This window comes from Somniosus microcephalus, chromosome 10, assembly GCF_052327205.1.
Source record: "Somniosus microcephalus isolate GS21.2 chromosome 10, FLI_Smic_1.0, whole genome shotgun sequence".
Lineage (NCBI taxonomy): Eukaryota > Metazoa > Chordata > Chondrichthyes > Squaliformes > Somniosidae > Somniosus > Somniosus microcephalus.
The window spans coordinates 153,144,853-153,160,280 of record NC_140996.1 but is presented as its reverse complement, the minus strand read 5'-3'; the positions used below and the strand labels follow the sequence as shown (position 1 = coordinate 153,160,280).

The window sequence follows — 15,428 nt, the reverse complement described above, 5'->3', positions numbered from 1 at the left end:
GAGCCCATATTCCTTCAATCTAGTGAGCACCTGCTCCAGGTTGGCGAGGTGATCACTGTCATTTTCGCCCGTGACCAGGATGTCGTCCAAATAACACTGGGTCCCTGGAATCCCTTGCAGGACTTGTTCCATTGCCCTTTGCCAAATAGCCGGAGCTGATGCTACCCCGAACACCAGCCGGTTGTATTGGTAGAGACCTTTATGAGTGTTGATCGTGAGGTACTGTCTCGAGGCTTCTTCTACCTCCATTTGCAGGTACGCCTGGGCCAGATCAATCTTAGTGAAGCGTTTCCCTCCAGATAGCGAGGCGAAAATATCTTCAATCCGCGGAAGCGGATATTGTACAGTGTGAAGGACTGGGTTCACTGTCACCTTAAAGTCCCCATAGATGCGAACCTTCTTTGGTTCCCCAGGCGTATTACTCAACGACCTCTTCATTACAGGAACGATGGGTGTAGCCCACTCACTCCAGTCCACTTTGGACAGTACTCCTGAACGTTCCAAACCTTCCAGCTCTGCTTCGACGGCTGGGCGGATCGCATAAGGTACCGGTCTGGCCTTAAAAAACTTTGGGCTTGCATTTTCCTCTATTTTGATTGTCGTTGTTATGCCTTTTAGTATTCCGAGTCCCTGCTGGAACACTTCTTGTGCGTCAGTTAGCATTTTTGACAGTCGTCCAGGTGTGACGTCGTCATCCTTTTTGGCATCTACAGTCAGTGCTTGTATGGAATGCCAATCTAGCTGTATCTTCCAGATCCATTCACATCCTAGTAGTGGTGGTCCTCCACCTGGCAATACATATAGGTCCATTTTTGGTGTTTCCTTGCCGTTATATATAACGTTCACCCTTATTTTTCCTTTGGGGTAGACTTTTTGCCCCGTGTACGTCTTCAAGACAATCTTTGTATCTCTCAAGTGTATATGTGAGAATAGCCGCTTGTAGTCCCTTCGGTTTATGACTGTTAGGGCTGATCCTGTGTCCAATTCCATTTTCACTTGGACTCCTGCTATCTTGAGCGTGACCCAGATAGTTTGGTGATCCTCCCTTTTGATCACCTTATGTAGTTTCAGACAACCCAGCTCCTTGCTTCCGGAGTCTGTATCACTCTTCTGTTCGTCTGAACTACTCTCTGTCACCTTATGTACCTTCTTGTACTTCTCCTGTGGAGATTTCTTGCTGCTGGTTTTGTTTCCCGACCTGCAGACTCTTGCTATGTGTCCTACTTTTCCACACTGTCTGCACACTTTGTCCTTGAACCAGCAATCATTATGGTCGTGTGTTGTTCTGCCGCAGCGATAGCACTTCACTGTTCCGTATGACATTTAATTTGTGCCATATTCTTGCGGTCTTCGTTGTATCTCTGCAGCGCCCCGTGCTGCTGCTTCGTGTGATACTGCAATGCTGAAAGCCTTGTCCAGGGTAAGATCCTTTTCTGATAGAAGCCGTTTCTGGGTTCCTTCACTTTGAAGCCCACACACAAACTTGTCCCTTAAAGTATCTGCTAGTCCCGTTCCAAACTGGCAGTGTTTCGATAGCTTGCGCAGTTCCGTTACATACTCAGCATTACTTTCATCTTTATGCTGGTTCCTTTTGTGAAACTTAAATCTTTCTGCTATCAGCAGCGGTGTGGGGTTTAAGTGGTCCTGTAGGATTGACACTATGTTTTCAAAATCCTTTTCTACTGGCTTCTCTGGGGTTACTAGGTTTCGTAGTAAGCCATACGTTTTTGCACCCATTGAATTCAACAATACCAGCACTTTCTTGTCATCTGGCACTTCATTCACCTTGCAGTATACTTCTATGCGTTCGACATATGTCGTCCAATCTTCGACTTCATTGTCGAACGCTGTGATACTGCCACTCTTTGGCATTTTTGGGTGTGGTTAGACTGGCTTAAAATGGCGTCTCCCACGCTTTCCTTTCTTCCCCGCTGCGGCTTATAATGGCGTCTCCCGCGCTTTCCTTTCTTCCCCCTTGCGGCTTAAAATGGCGTCTCCCGCGCTGCTGCCAACGCCGCTCTCGGCGGTCCTCGTGGCAATGGCAGTGCCTCGCGTTTTCCTGCACGCCTCTCTCCCCCGTTGACGCTGCTCAGCCCTTGAACACCGGCTGCGCTCTGCTCTCTCTCGTCTCTCTCCCCGTTGACGCCGTTCGGTCCTGAACACCGGCTGCACCCTGTGCGCTCTGCCCTCTCTCTCTCCCCCATCGACGCTGCTCGGCCTTTTTCTGTGCCGCTTGGTCGGCTCTAGCCACCGCTGTCCGGGAAGGGTCTGCGCAGTACCTGTTGCCAGCCCATTTCGCTGGACCATCGTGACTGGAAAGCCAAGCCTGGCTCTCGACAGCCTCCCCTGCGATGCTCAAATCTCCGCTGGATGACTGGGCGGTTGCCCGTGGTCGACGCCCGTGCTTCTGGACTCGACCTCCTTCCACTGTTCTCCAGGAGCGAATCCCTGGGAGGTGATGCAGAGTTGCAGGTAGGTTCGAATCTGCGTCGTCGCCAATGTTATATCCGTGTACCTTAATGTTGTGTCCTTCAATAATCAGACAACAGACTGCAGGGAACGATCAACAGGTGTTTACTGAATGAGGGTTCAAACTGCAACTGACTGTACAGATCACTACTCAGGGTTTATATACAGGTGTGGTCACTGCCGGTACTACAGGATACAGGAGCTGTAAAAAGTAGTTCTCCCCCTTAAAAGGTACATACATTAAAGTCAGCAACTCTCTCCAGCAACGATCAGAATGGCCAGCCCAAATGGCTGCGGCCTTTATAATAGTGCTGTCCCCTTTAAATAGCGCCCCCCGAGTCCGAGAAGGGCCTGGGAACGCTCCATCCAACTGTCACTAATAGCGCCAGGCGGAAAGGTTGCGGGCGCCACCGAATATCCGGTCCGGGGCGCCAAAAAGGCGTTGCACACTGAAATGACGTCATGATCTGCCTGCGCCCGCGGGCGCACGCAAAGAGTTAGCGCTGGCGCTAAAAGGATACTCAATATGGGAGGTGGCGCTATATTCACTGCGCCCGCCCGAAAATTGGGTAACGCCCCAATTCTCGGGCTCTTTAGGCGCTAATCGCTGGCGCTACCAACCGAATTTCTAGGCCATTGACTCTAATGTGATCTGTTAGGAAGCCATTAGAATTCCTTCTACAGACTCAACAACAGTGAAGATAAAATCAACACTTCATATACTTAACAAATAACATTATGGCAGTTAAGCCAATCCAAGGTAAATGAGTGGACTGGGACATTTGCTTAGTTTATTCACACTGTAATACACATTTATAAATTCCAATTATACCATCAATTGCCACAATATAAACTGTTTTATCTCTTACTGATAATCAGTATTGATTTGGGCACCACTTTCTTTGTTTTTAAAGCTTACAGTTGCTTTTGCTTTAATAAAGTTGAGATAATAAAAGTACAGTAGTATGTTAAACTTAAGTGTCAACTTGGCTCTGTGGTAGCACTCTCATCCCTCAGTTATAAGGTTGTGGGTTCAAGCCCCACTCTGTGAGTTGAAATCACAAACTAGGCTGACACTTCAGTGCAGTACTGAAGGAGTGCTGCTCTGTCAGAAGTGGCAGCTTTCAGATGAAGACGATAGACTGAAGCCCCACCTGCCTGTGCAGGTAGATGTAACAGACCCCATGACATTATTTGAAGATGAGCAGTGGGAGTTTTCCTGCTGTTCTGGCCATCATTCATCCCTCAACTAATGCCACTAAAACAGATTAGCTGAAGATTTATTTATTTTCTGTTTGTGGGACCTTGTTACGCGCAAATTAGCTGCCACATGTGCCTACATAACAGCAGTGACTACACTTCAAAAAGCAATTTATTGGTTGGGACATCCTGAGGACATGATATGCGCAAGCTCTTTCTTGAGTTTAATTTCTGTTGTTTTTCTGGAAAATGCATTGCTACCAACAATAATCCCAGCAATAAGCACACTGTGCAACACATGCTTTGGCAGCTAGCTGCCCTGCAATTATAGATGGCACATTAGAAATGATTAAAGTTTCCTGAGATCAAATTCAACTGCTTTGTGGTTCAAGCAACTGCCTATAAAATCTGAATGACACATAACTGTGGGTGAAGTAGGGCAGCACAATATCATATCCAAAGCAGTGTCTCACAGAACATTAGAAAGAAAGAAAAAGCTAGTATTTATATACAGCAGTACCAAATGAAATCTCTCAGAAATAGCCCAGTGCACTTCACAGACATGAATAAATTGGAAGTAAAGTCATTGTTGTTAAGTAGGCAATTGCGGCAGCCATTTTGTACACACCAAGATCTCACAAACAGCAATAAGATGAACTAGTTAATCTGTTTTTTGATGGTGTTGGTTGAGGCATGAATGTTGGGCATTCCCTACTCTTCTTCGAATAGTGTTGTTGGATCCTTAATGTCCAACAAACAGTGCTTCAGTTTAATATCTCATTCGAAGGATGGCATCTCTAACAATGCAACACTCCCTCAGCACTGTGCTGAAGTGTCTGCTTAAATTATGTGCTTAAATCCCTGGAGTGGGGTTTGAACCCACAACCTTGAACCCATGACTAACGCACTGAATCATATGACACTGGATTATCTATTGCAGTGAAACAAAATACATGACTATTGGTGTACTTGTTAGTAATTGTTAAAAAGGAGCATAAAATAATTATGAATAAATCTGACCTCTCCTGTGGCAATTTTTAATTGCTCAGACAAAACATTTAATTTTCTTCAACTGGTCAACTTACCCACCAGTGAAATTAGCAAAGATCAGCGCAATGAAAGACTTGAAAAAAGAGATATGTGTCCATGTTGTCAAGTACTGGCTCCTAAATAAATTTTCAACCATTAATTGGGCTACAGCATAAACAATCCTATTATTAGCCACAGTAACCAGCAGGCTGAATGCACTGAATTGCACAAATGTCCTATTGTTACATATCTGACAAACTTACAGTTAGACAGATTTAACAGACAACACTAAATGTTCAACATTAAATGTCAGTGAAAATATTTGTTAATGTTTATGCAAAGCATTTCGATCAGACATAATCTGGTTTATGTCAGCCACTGTCGGCTTCATTTGTTGGGAGTTCATAAAATATTGTTGGACTGGTGGAAGCTGTGTTTGTTGGAGACTCTCTCACCTGTACATGCTCGAGTGTGTCAACTGCATTCGCTGTTCCCATGCACGCGTTTGTTGTTAGTTTCAGTGTCAGGGAACCTTTTGCAGGAATAGCTCTAGAGGATTCAAGGGAAGAGAGAGAGAAAAAAAGCAATTTTCCAGAAACAGCAGTGTTTAAAGAAAACGAGGCATTCTCCAGTCATTTAGGCTACACAGATCTAACACTGTCAGATGGTGCCCCTGCTTTTTTCCTGAATCTTTCAAATGTTCTGTCTATTTTTTATCTCTTCTGGGAAAGAGGCTTGAAAGTGAGTTGCAGGTCAAGGCAATAATTACCCGCTGCTAGGGATGCTATTTGATGGCCTGTACTACCTTTGCAGCCATGCATTCCCCAGTCAGTGGGGACTTCACGTTACCTATTCTAGTCACATCACTTTCTGCTGATGACACCATCATGCCTTCATCCATCACATTTACATTTCAAAATGCCACACTGCTGGTATTGATTAATTATTAACAACTCTGGTCACTTGTGAGGATTATCAAGTCTCGACTCCAGGTTATTGTCACATTTCATTTCTATACTCTTTCCTTTTATACTTATATACATTTCAATATTGATTAAAGTTGCCTCTCAGGACTGATCAGATGGTGCTGTATATTAGTGGCACTAACTAAATTACATCAACCGTTAGTATGCATGATGAAAAAGTAAATGGCACTACAGAATAGGGATGACTTTGGGACAGGTAGCTTGATGGCATAGGGCATTATTGCTCCAAATGCCACCAAAGGGGCGGAGTTCATGCGTGCAATTACCCAATAGCAACTTTCTGATCTTGGCTGTTTTTGAGGTGTGGCAAGTGTCTGAATTTACTCTTGAGAAACTCTCAATGCCCAACTGGGCAGCAGAGCTGACAGAAAGACTAGGAGCAGACTGCCTTTTTCGCCTTGTGGTCAGAAATTTGGTGCATGGTACCCAGGTACAGAGTGCGGCACATATGAAAACCATGGACTGACAGAGGATGCGCAATGTTAGGGAACAACAGTGGAATACTCAGTGTGATTCCAAACTCAAAATTCTATTAAAGCATCTAGTTTCCTACATTACAATATAGTGGCTACACTTCAAAAAGTGTACTTCATTGGCTGTGAAGTGGGTACAGACCAAGGCAACTGCCATGACATCCCTTTGAAGCAGCTGACAGCCAGAGCCTTCCTTATCCTTTACTGTTTCCTTGATTTCAAGGGGTTAGGTCCTCTCATCGTTAGCTTATGCTTTCCTTTCCTGCAGATGCATCACAGCATTGGAGGGGGGAGGGGAGAACAAGGCAGAGGATCATGATGATGAGGAGGGGAATGGGGGAGGGAAGAAATGTTTTCCTGGTGGACTATGATCATGATGAGGATGATGATAAAGAGGATGGGAAGGATAATAACCATGCCACACTAGAGCCCCTGGAGCAAGAGATGGCCTCATGTTCCTCTGATACAACCCCCTCGATCTCACCCCGTGTCATTTTCCACACACCAGCTCATAAACTTTCACCTAGCGAGAAGCAGGTAGTGTAAGTGCAGAAGTGACACTAGGTGATTCTCTGAGTATGAGGGAGCCAGATGAGGGGATGGGTGGGTAGGGATGTGTCAGCTTCCCAATGGAGGCTTAGGAGTAAGATGTTCTTAGCTTTGGAGCTGTGGGACCTAGATCTTCTGGGTACTCACCTGAAAAGAAGGCTGTTCGAAGAACATCAAACCTACTGGAGGCTCCGAGGTTAGTCTCTGAGATAGTGTGGCAAATGACAGCTGTGACTCTGGAGTCAACTGCCCTCATTGTGTCCCTATCAGGGAAGCTTTTTCCTCCTTGCAGGCTTCAATAGAGCATATGGAAGCTTCATTGCAGTCGGTGACAGACCCCCTTCTCAGAAGTTCCCTGAGAGCCTGGGTGTCTCTTCTGCCACTGAAGCACAGACTGCAGCCTTGATGACAGTAGGGAACAGGTTAGACTGAATTTTGCATACTGGCTTTCAGGCACTTGGAGTTGGGATACAGGCTGCTGTCTCTCAGGGCTTTCAAGTCAGATAACTACTATTAGACTGGCCAGCCTGCTGATCAGTAGAATCACAGATCCAGTGTCTAGTAAAATGGTGATGGCTGGAGCTGACCTTTATGATACTGCCATTTCTCAGGACAGCACCACATTCCAGACACCTAGCCTATCTCCTTAGAACAGCATATAAGGGGCACATAGGGGACAACATCAGGCTGCCCAGACAGAAGTTCAAGAGATACAGCCAGCAGAAGCAGGTACTGCCCAAAACCAAGCTGCCATGCGAGGATTGAGACAACAAAAGCAGCCAAACATCTTTTGCGACACTGCCCCTCAGGTTGCAGCTAGGAGAAGCAATAGCATAAGACAAAGTAAGGCATGTTTAGCCACCCAGGAGCAGCACAATGTGAAGTAAAAATGATGGCTAGTGCTCACTGATGAAATTGTAAGTGAAAAGGTGCAATTATATCATGTTCTGTTATTCACTGTTGCCACAGATTTAAGGTAATTGCTGAATGAGCCAGAGGGGAGATGAGGAGAATTTGTTTTCTGCAGCAAGTTGTTACGATCTGGAATGCACTGCCTAAAAGGGTGATTGTAGCAGACTAAATAGTAACTTTCAAAAGGGAATTCGATAGATACTTGAAGGGGAAAAATTGCAGAGCTATGGGGAAAGAGCATGGTAGTGGGGCTAATTGGATACCTCCTTCTGTGCTATAAGATTCTATGATTCTCTGATAAGAAAGGGTGCACTTACTTTGTGTTCAGTTATTCCTGGACCTTATAAAGACTTGCATGATAAGCAATGTTCCCTGCAGGTCTCTGCCCATTCCGCGCAGCCTGGGACTGGCTTTTGCAAGTTAAAGTTGGCACCTTAAAGGGGCCGTGCACCAAAAATAAATTACGGGGATCATTGGTGATAAGGTAAGGGACAACGAGATCTGAGATGCTGTGAAGCTCTTAGCTGTGTACCGCACTGAAGCAATTATAATTTCTCAGAAGCGGCACCCAAATTCCAAGAACAAAATCAAAAAAATAAAAGCATGCTAACCTACAAAACTAACAACAGCTGGCCAATAGCCTCAAAAAAGCAGACACAACCCAACAATGCCAACAACTCAAGTGTTGTTTGATTGAGGGGAAAATAATAGTTGAGACTGATCTTACCCTCATCTGACATGCACACTTGTAACTGCAATTATTGGATAGCGATCAGGAGGAGGAACACTGATCAATTTTCCCCTCTCTAACCCAGGGGCATAGATTAGGGGGATAGATAGAGTTCTTTGCAGCCGAGAGCGAGAGTCCCGAAGGCTGTGTTGCCTGCCCGGTGCCAGGGTTAAGGACATCTCCTCTGGGCTGGAGAGAAACTTGGAGTGGGAGGGGGAGGATCCAGTTGTCATGGTCCATGTTGGTACCAACGACATAGATAGGACAAGGAAGGAGGTTCTGCTGAGGGAGTTTGAGCAGCTAGGGGCCAAATTAAAAAGCAGAACCACAAGGGTAATAATCTCTGCATTACTACCTGAGCCACGTGCAAATTTGGCTAGGGTAAATAAAATTAGAGAGTTAAATGCGTGGCTCAAAGACTGGTGTGGGAGAAATGGGTTTTGCTTCCTGGGACACTGGCATCAGTACTGGGACAGGAGAGAGCTGTTCCGTTGGGACGGACTTCACTTGGCCAGTGCTGGGACTAGAATCTTGGCGAATCGAATAACTAGGGCTGTAGAGAGGGCTTTAAACTAATTAGTGGGGGGGAGGTTTTAAGAGAGCGAAAAATAAAAATGACAGCAGAGAAGGCAATAGAGCAAGGTAACAGTGGGGGAATTAAAAACCAGAGTGTGTCAGGAAGGGACAGAATGTATATAATGATAAAGGTAAAGTAGTAAAAGGGGTAAAAGCAGGAATACATTGTCAGAAAACATATTTGAAAGTTCTTTATCTGAATGCACGCAGCATTCGTAACAAAATTGACGAGTTGACGGTGCAAATAACTACACATGGGTATGATCTGGTGGCCATTACAGAAACATGGCTGCAAGATAATCATGACTGGGAACTAAACATACAAGGGTATTTGACAATTAGGAAGGACAGACAGGAAGGAAAGGGAGGTGGGGTTGCTATGTTAATCAAGGATGGAATCACTGTAATAGTCAGAAATGATATTGGGTCAAAGGATCAGGATAGTGAAACAGTTTGGGTGAAGATAAGGAATAATAAGGGGAAAAAGTCACTAGTGGGCGTAGTCTATAGGCCTCCTAATAGTTGCAACTCTGTTGGTCGGAGTATAAATCAGGAAATAGTTGGGGCTTGTAATAAGGGAACAGCTATAATCATGGGGGATTTTAACTTTCCTATTGACTGGACTAATCAAATTGGGCATGGCAGCATTGAGGAAGAGTTCATAGAGTGTATTAGGGATGGGTTCCTTGAGCAGTATGTAACTGAACCAACCAGGGGGCAGGCAATCTTAGATCTGGTTCTGTGTAATGAGACAGGATTAATAAAAAATGTCCTAGTAAAGGATCCCCTTGGAATGAGTGACCATAATATGGTTGAATTCCAAATTCAGTTTGAGGGTGAGATAGTTGGATCTCAAACCAGCGTACTAAGCTTAAATAAAGGAGACTATGAAGGTATGAGAGTAGAATTGACTAAAGTGGACTGGGAAAACAGATTAAAGTGTAAGACGGTACAAGAGCAGTGGTCTACATTCAAGGAGATATTTCACATCTTTCAAGATAAATATATTCCACTGAGGAAAAAGGGGAGTAAAAGAAAAGACAGCCATCCGTGGCTTAGCAAAGTAATAAAGGATAGTATTCGACTGAAAACAAGGGCATATAAAGTAGCCAAATCTAGTGGGAGGATAGAAGATTGGGAAGCATTTAAAAGCCAGCAAACAATAACTAAAAGATTAATTATGAAAGGGAAGATAGATTATGAAAGTAAACTAGCAAAAAATATAAAAACAGATAGCAAGAGTTTCTACAGCTATATAAAAAGAAAAAGGGTGGCTAAAGTGAACGTTGGTCCCTTAGAGGATGGGACCGGGAAACTAGTGGTGGGGAACATGGAGATGGCAAAGACGCTGAACAAATATTTTGTATTAGTCTTTACAGTAGAGGACACTAAAAATATCCCAACACTGGACAAACAGGGGGCAATGGGGGGGGGGGAGGAGCTAAACACAATTAAAATCACTAAAGAGATGGTACTCAGTAAAATAATGGGACTTAAGGTGGATAAATCCCCCGGACCTGATGGCCTACATCCTAGGGTCTTGAGAGAAGTGGCGGTAGGGATTGTGGATGCATTGGTGATCATTTTCCAGAACTCCCTGGACTCAGGAAAGGTCCCGGCAGATTGGAAAACTGCCAATGTAACACCCTTATTTAAGAAGGGAAGTAGACAAAAAGCTGGAAACTATAGACCAGTTGGCCTAACATCTGTGGTTGGCAAAATGTTGGGAGTCCATTATTAAGGAAACAGTAACAGAGCATTTGGATAAACATAATTTAATAGGACAGAGTTAGCATGGTTTTACAAAGGGGAAGTCATGTTTGACAAATTTGCTCGAATTCTTTGAGGATGTAACATACAGGGTGGATAAAGGGGAACCAGTGGATGTAGTGTATTTGGACTTCCAAAAGGCATCTGACAAGGTTCCACACAAAAGATTACTGATCAAGATAAAAAATCACGGGATTGAGGGTAATATATTGGCATGGGTGGAAGATTGGCTATCTAACAGAAAACAATGAGTTGGGATAAATGGTTCGTTCTCGGGCTGGCAATCAGTAACTAGTGGTGTTCCGCAGGGGTCAGTGCTGGGACCCCAACTCTTTACAATCTATATTAACGATTTGGAGGAAGGGACCGAGTGCAACATATCCAAGTTTGCCGACGATACAAAGATGGGAGGGAAAGCAGTGAGTGAGGAGGACATAAAAAACCTGCAAAAGGACATAGACAGGCTAAGTGAGTGGGCAGAGATTTGGCAGATGCAATATAATGTTGGAAAGTGTGAGGTTATGCACTTTGGCAGAAAAAATCAAAGAGCAAGTTATTATCTAAATGGAGAGAAACTGCAAAGTGCTACAGTACAAAGGGATCTGGGGGTCCTGGTGCATGAAACACAAAAAGTTTGTATGCAGGTGCAGCAGGTGATCAGGAAGGCCAATGGAATCTTGGCTTTTATTGCAAGGGGGATGGAGTATAAAAACAGGGAAGTCTTGCTGCAGTTATACAGGGTATTGGCGAGGCCACACCTGAAATACTGCGTGCAGTTTTGGTTTCCATATTTAAGAAAAGATATACTTGCTCTCGAGGCGGTTCAGAGAAGGTTCACTCGGTTGATTCCAGAGATGAGGGGGTTGACATATGAGGAAAGGTTGAGTAGGTTGGGCCTCTACTCATTGGAATTCAAAAGAATGAGAGGCGATCTTATCGAAACATATAAGATTGTGAGGGGGCTTGATCGTGTGGATGCGGTGAGGATGTTTCCACTGATGGGTGAGACTAGAACTAGGGGGCATAATCTTAGGATAAGGGGCTGCCCTTTCAAAACTGAGATGAGGAGAAACTTCTTCACTCAGAGGGTAGTAAATCTATGGAATTTGCTACCCCAGAGAGCTGTGGAAGCTGCAACATTAAATATATTTAAAATTTTCCTAGCAGATAAGGGAATTAGGGGTTACGGGGAGAGGGCAGGGAAGTGGACGTGAGTCTAGATTCAGATCAGCCATGATCCTATTGAATGGCGGAGCAGGCCCGAGGGGCCGTATGGCCTACTCCTGCTCCTATTTCTTATTGCAATGCCTGGGTTGAGATCAGCCAACCCCATGCAAACTGTGACTGTCTTGGTCTCTATGCCTCAGCCAATTGTTGTGTTAACCAGCGAAACCACCCAGCTCCTTTTTTAAAAGTAATTAAAGCAATTAATGCAGGTTTTACTACCTGCAAATCTGGGGGGGTGGGGGTGGGGGGATGGAGGATGGATAAGGTTTATGTCCTGGCTACACTTAATTTAATAGTATCTCTGGTCTAGGTTACCTTGGTTACCATAGTGCTGTGTTTACCACAGGACTATTTTAAATCTTTTTTTTAAGTTAAAATACAATGCATAAAAAATTGACCATGAACTGCTTGAGCAAGCAATCTGATTATTTCCCACATGAAGATGCCCTCCACAAGCCTATAGTGTGCTAGTCCTTACTTTTGGAATAATTGGCAAATTTTCACTGCGCTCTGCAGGATATATTACACTCATTACCTGTGATGAACATACAATTTTATCTATATGGAACCGGTTCCACATATGTTTTGAGAAGCCAAACAACTTACCTTTCCAGCTGAGGTTCATAATTAACCACACAGTGTCTCTGAGGACCAATGTTTTTCCACTCAAGGGCTGCCTTCAGCATTCGCCCAGCATCAAGCAAACCAAATCCGTATCTATTGGACAAAAACAATTACACATATTGAATATGAAAAGGTAGTGCAGAAAATTAATAAGCACTGTACCTAGGCCAGTAAAACGTTATCAGTGCAAGATGGATACAAGATGGCTCCTGTGCTGGCAGCTCCCTAGTGAGCTCCTTTGCCATCCTTGACAATCCATTGCCATCCTTTGCTCTCTTTCCCCCCAGTCTCCTCTCTTCTGTTGTTTAAGTTCCCCTGGCTCTAACAGTGGGTGCATTTTATCCCTAACTGCAAGTTCAAGCTGCAAGGTTAAAGTTACCTGAGCCCACTGCCCATCCCCCGACCATGCCTGTTCTTTGTTCTCAGTGAGCACTGGCTCTTCACTTAAACTTAGCTCCCAAAGCGAGAATATCAATGCTAATTTGATCCTGTGAGAGACAACATCATACATGTCTGGGGCTGGGACCCAGGAACGAGGACGAGCCCAGCAGCGAGGTCAAGGTGCAGGAGAGGCGCAGCGTGGACCAACAGTGGGGTCGGGGCCCAGGGAAGGTGCGGCATGGGCCAACAGCGAGGTCGGGAGGACCACAATGCATCCTACGAAACCCAAGCAAAGAAGACCTGCGGGAAGGAGGGAGGAGGACAGTAGAAATATGTTTGTGTGTGTGTGCTAGGCCGTTGTAGCAGAGCCTGGTCTCCAATCATCTTGGATCCCCTTGCCATTGAACCAAGACCTTGCTCTGTCAAGCCCATGTGGTAGCTGGTGTGCAACAACCACCCCACGTTAAAAGAATTCATGCACAGGCATCTTCCACCCTTTAAAATGAAGTTCGGGACCTGGAATGTCAGGACCCTCATGGACAACCCCAACAGTGACAGACCGGAACGCCGTACTGCTATCATTGCCTGGGAGCTCAGACACTTCGACATTGACATTGCCACCCTAAGTGAGACCCGGCGGGCAGGGGAAGGCCAGCTCAAGGAGTAAGGCGGTGGTTACACCTTCTTCTGGAAAGGCAAACCCGAAGAAGTACGCCGCCTCCATGGGGTAGGCTTCGCCATAAAAAATGAACTGGTCGGGCGTCTCAGAGACTCCCCTAGTGGTATAAAGGAGCGCCTCATGACTCTTCGACTCACCCTAGCCCGAAACCAGTGCGCTACAGTCATCAGTGCGTACGTCCCAACACTGGAAGCCACAGATGAGACCAAAGAGGAATTCTACTCCAGCCTCGAACAATCCCTGTCCCGAGTCCCAACGAGCGACAAGCTGAAAATCCTTGGCGACTTCAACGCCAGAGTTGGAAAGGACACAGACCTCTGGGGAGGTGTGATCAGCAGAGAGGGGGCAGGGAAAGCCAACTCCAACGGTACCCTCCTCCTGTTGAAATGCTTAGAAAATGGCCTCATCATAACCAACACCTTGTTCCGTCAGAGAGACAAGTACAAGGCTTCACGGCAGCACCCTCGTTCCAAGCACTGGCATCTGCTGGACTACGTCATCATCCGAGTGAGGGACCGCAAGGATGCCCGCATCACCCGCGCCATGACAGGAGCTGACGACTGCTGGACAGATCACCGCCTAATCCGCTCTGTCATCTTCATCAATGTAGCCCCAAAACAGCGGCGGCAACAGAAACAATGCCGCAGGAAAATTAACGCTGGAGCACTCAAAGACCCCGCTAAGAAAGCCCTATTCAGCCTGCGCCTCACAAACAACCTGACTGTTACGTCCGTGTAATAATAAGAAAAGGACTGCAGAGAACGATCAACAGGTGTTTACTCAACGTGGTTCAAACTGCAACTGACTGTACAGATCATTACTCAGGGTTTATATACAGGTGTGGTCACTGCCGGTACTACAGGATACAGGAGCTGTAAAAAGTAGTTCTCCCCCTTAAAGGTACATACATTACAATTCCTCCCCTTTTAGATTAACAGTACCATAACACTCATTTAACAATTAAATATCAAACTAATTACAATTAACACTTTTAACATGCAACATTAACTGAAAATAGTCTATTTATAAATTCAGTCTTTGGGGAGGCTTCCTGATTCTTTCTGGATAACGCCTTTCCCGAGTGTCTCGCTCTTGGTGCGGAGGCGATTCTAACACCCTGTCGTCAGTTGATTCATCAGCTTCCAATGCTATTGTTTCTGAGGTAGATGCGACCTGTACGTCGGGTTCCTCACCAGGTATTTATGGCCGAGACATAGGGTTGACTCGTTCCTGTGACTCTAGGATCTGGTCAGCATGGTGTCTCACAATGTTCTCCCCAACATCCACTGTGTACATTAGTGGCCCCTGTCGTGTGCATATCATTCCTGGTTGCCATTTCTCTGTTTGGTAGTCGCGGGCCAAGACTGGTTGCCCTACATTGAAGCTTCTTGTCGGCTTCTCATTGATGTGCTGGAATTGCTTACTCTCAACATCTCTTCGTACATTTGGTCTGAGCAAATCCAGACGAGATCTCAACCTTCGGCTAAAGAACATCATGGCTGGGGCCTGGTTGGTGACTGCATGTGTCGCATTTCTGTAGGCTAACAGGAAATTGTCCACCTTATGCTGCAGTGGAATGTTGTCATCGCACATGGCCTTTACTGCTTTTTTAAAGGTTTGTACGAACCTCTCAGCCAATCCATTTGTGGCTGGATGATATGGGGCGGATGTGTAATGCCTTACCCCATTCCTTTTCATAAATCTTCGAAACTCTTCAGACACAAACTGTGGTCCGTTATCAGAGCAAATCTGCTCTTGCAAGCCGTTCCTGGCAAAAATGGTCTGTAGGACTGCAATAGTTTTCTCCGTGGTGGTGGAGGACA

General features: G+C 45.3%; 1 protein-coding gene across 2 annotated transcripts in view; it reads right to left on the bottom strand.

Moving 5' to 3' along the window:
• LOC147111767 (PC3-like endoprotease variant B) overlaps window positions 1-15,428 on the bottom strand; it is a 780,400-nt gene that overhangs the window by 66,108 nt on the left and 698,864 nt on the right. For both annotated transcript variants that reach the window (XM_085998973.1, XM_085998974.1), the window contains exons 12-13: window positions 12,528-12,638; window positions 5,154-5,247 (exon numbers count right to left, since the gene is read on the bottom strand). In XM_085998973.1, coding sequence (XP_085855099.1) covers window positions 5,154-5,247; window positions 12,528-12,638 — 205 coding nt within the window. The remainder of the gene's footprint in view (window positions 1-5,153; window positions 5,248-12,527; window positions 12,639-15,428) is intronic.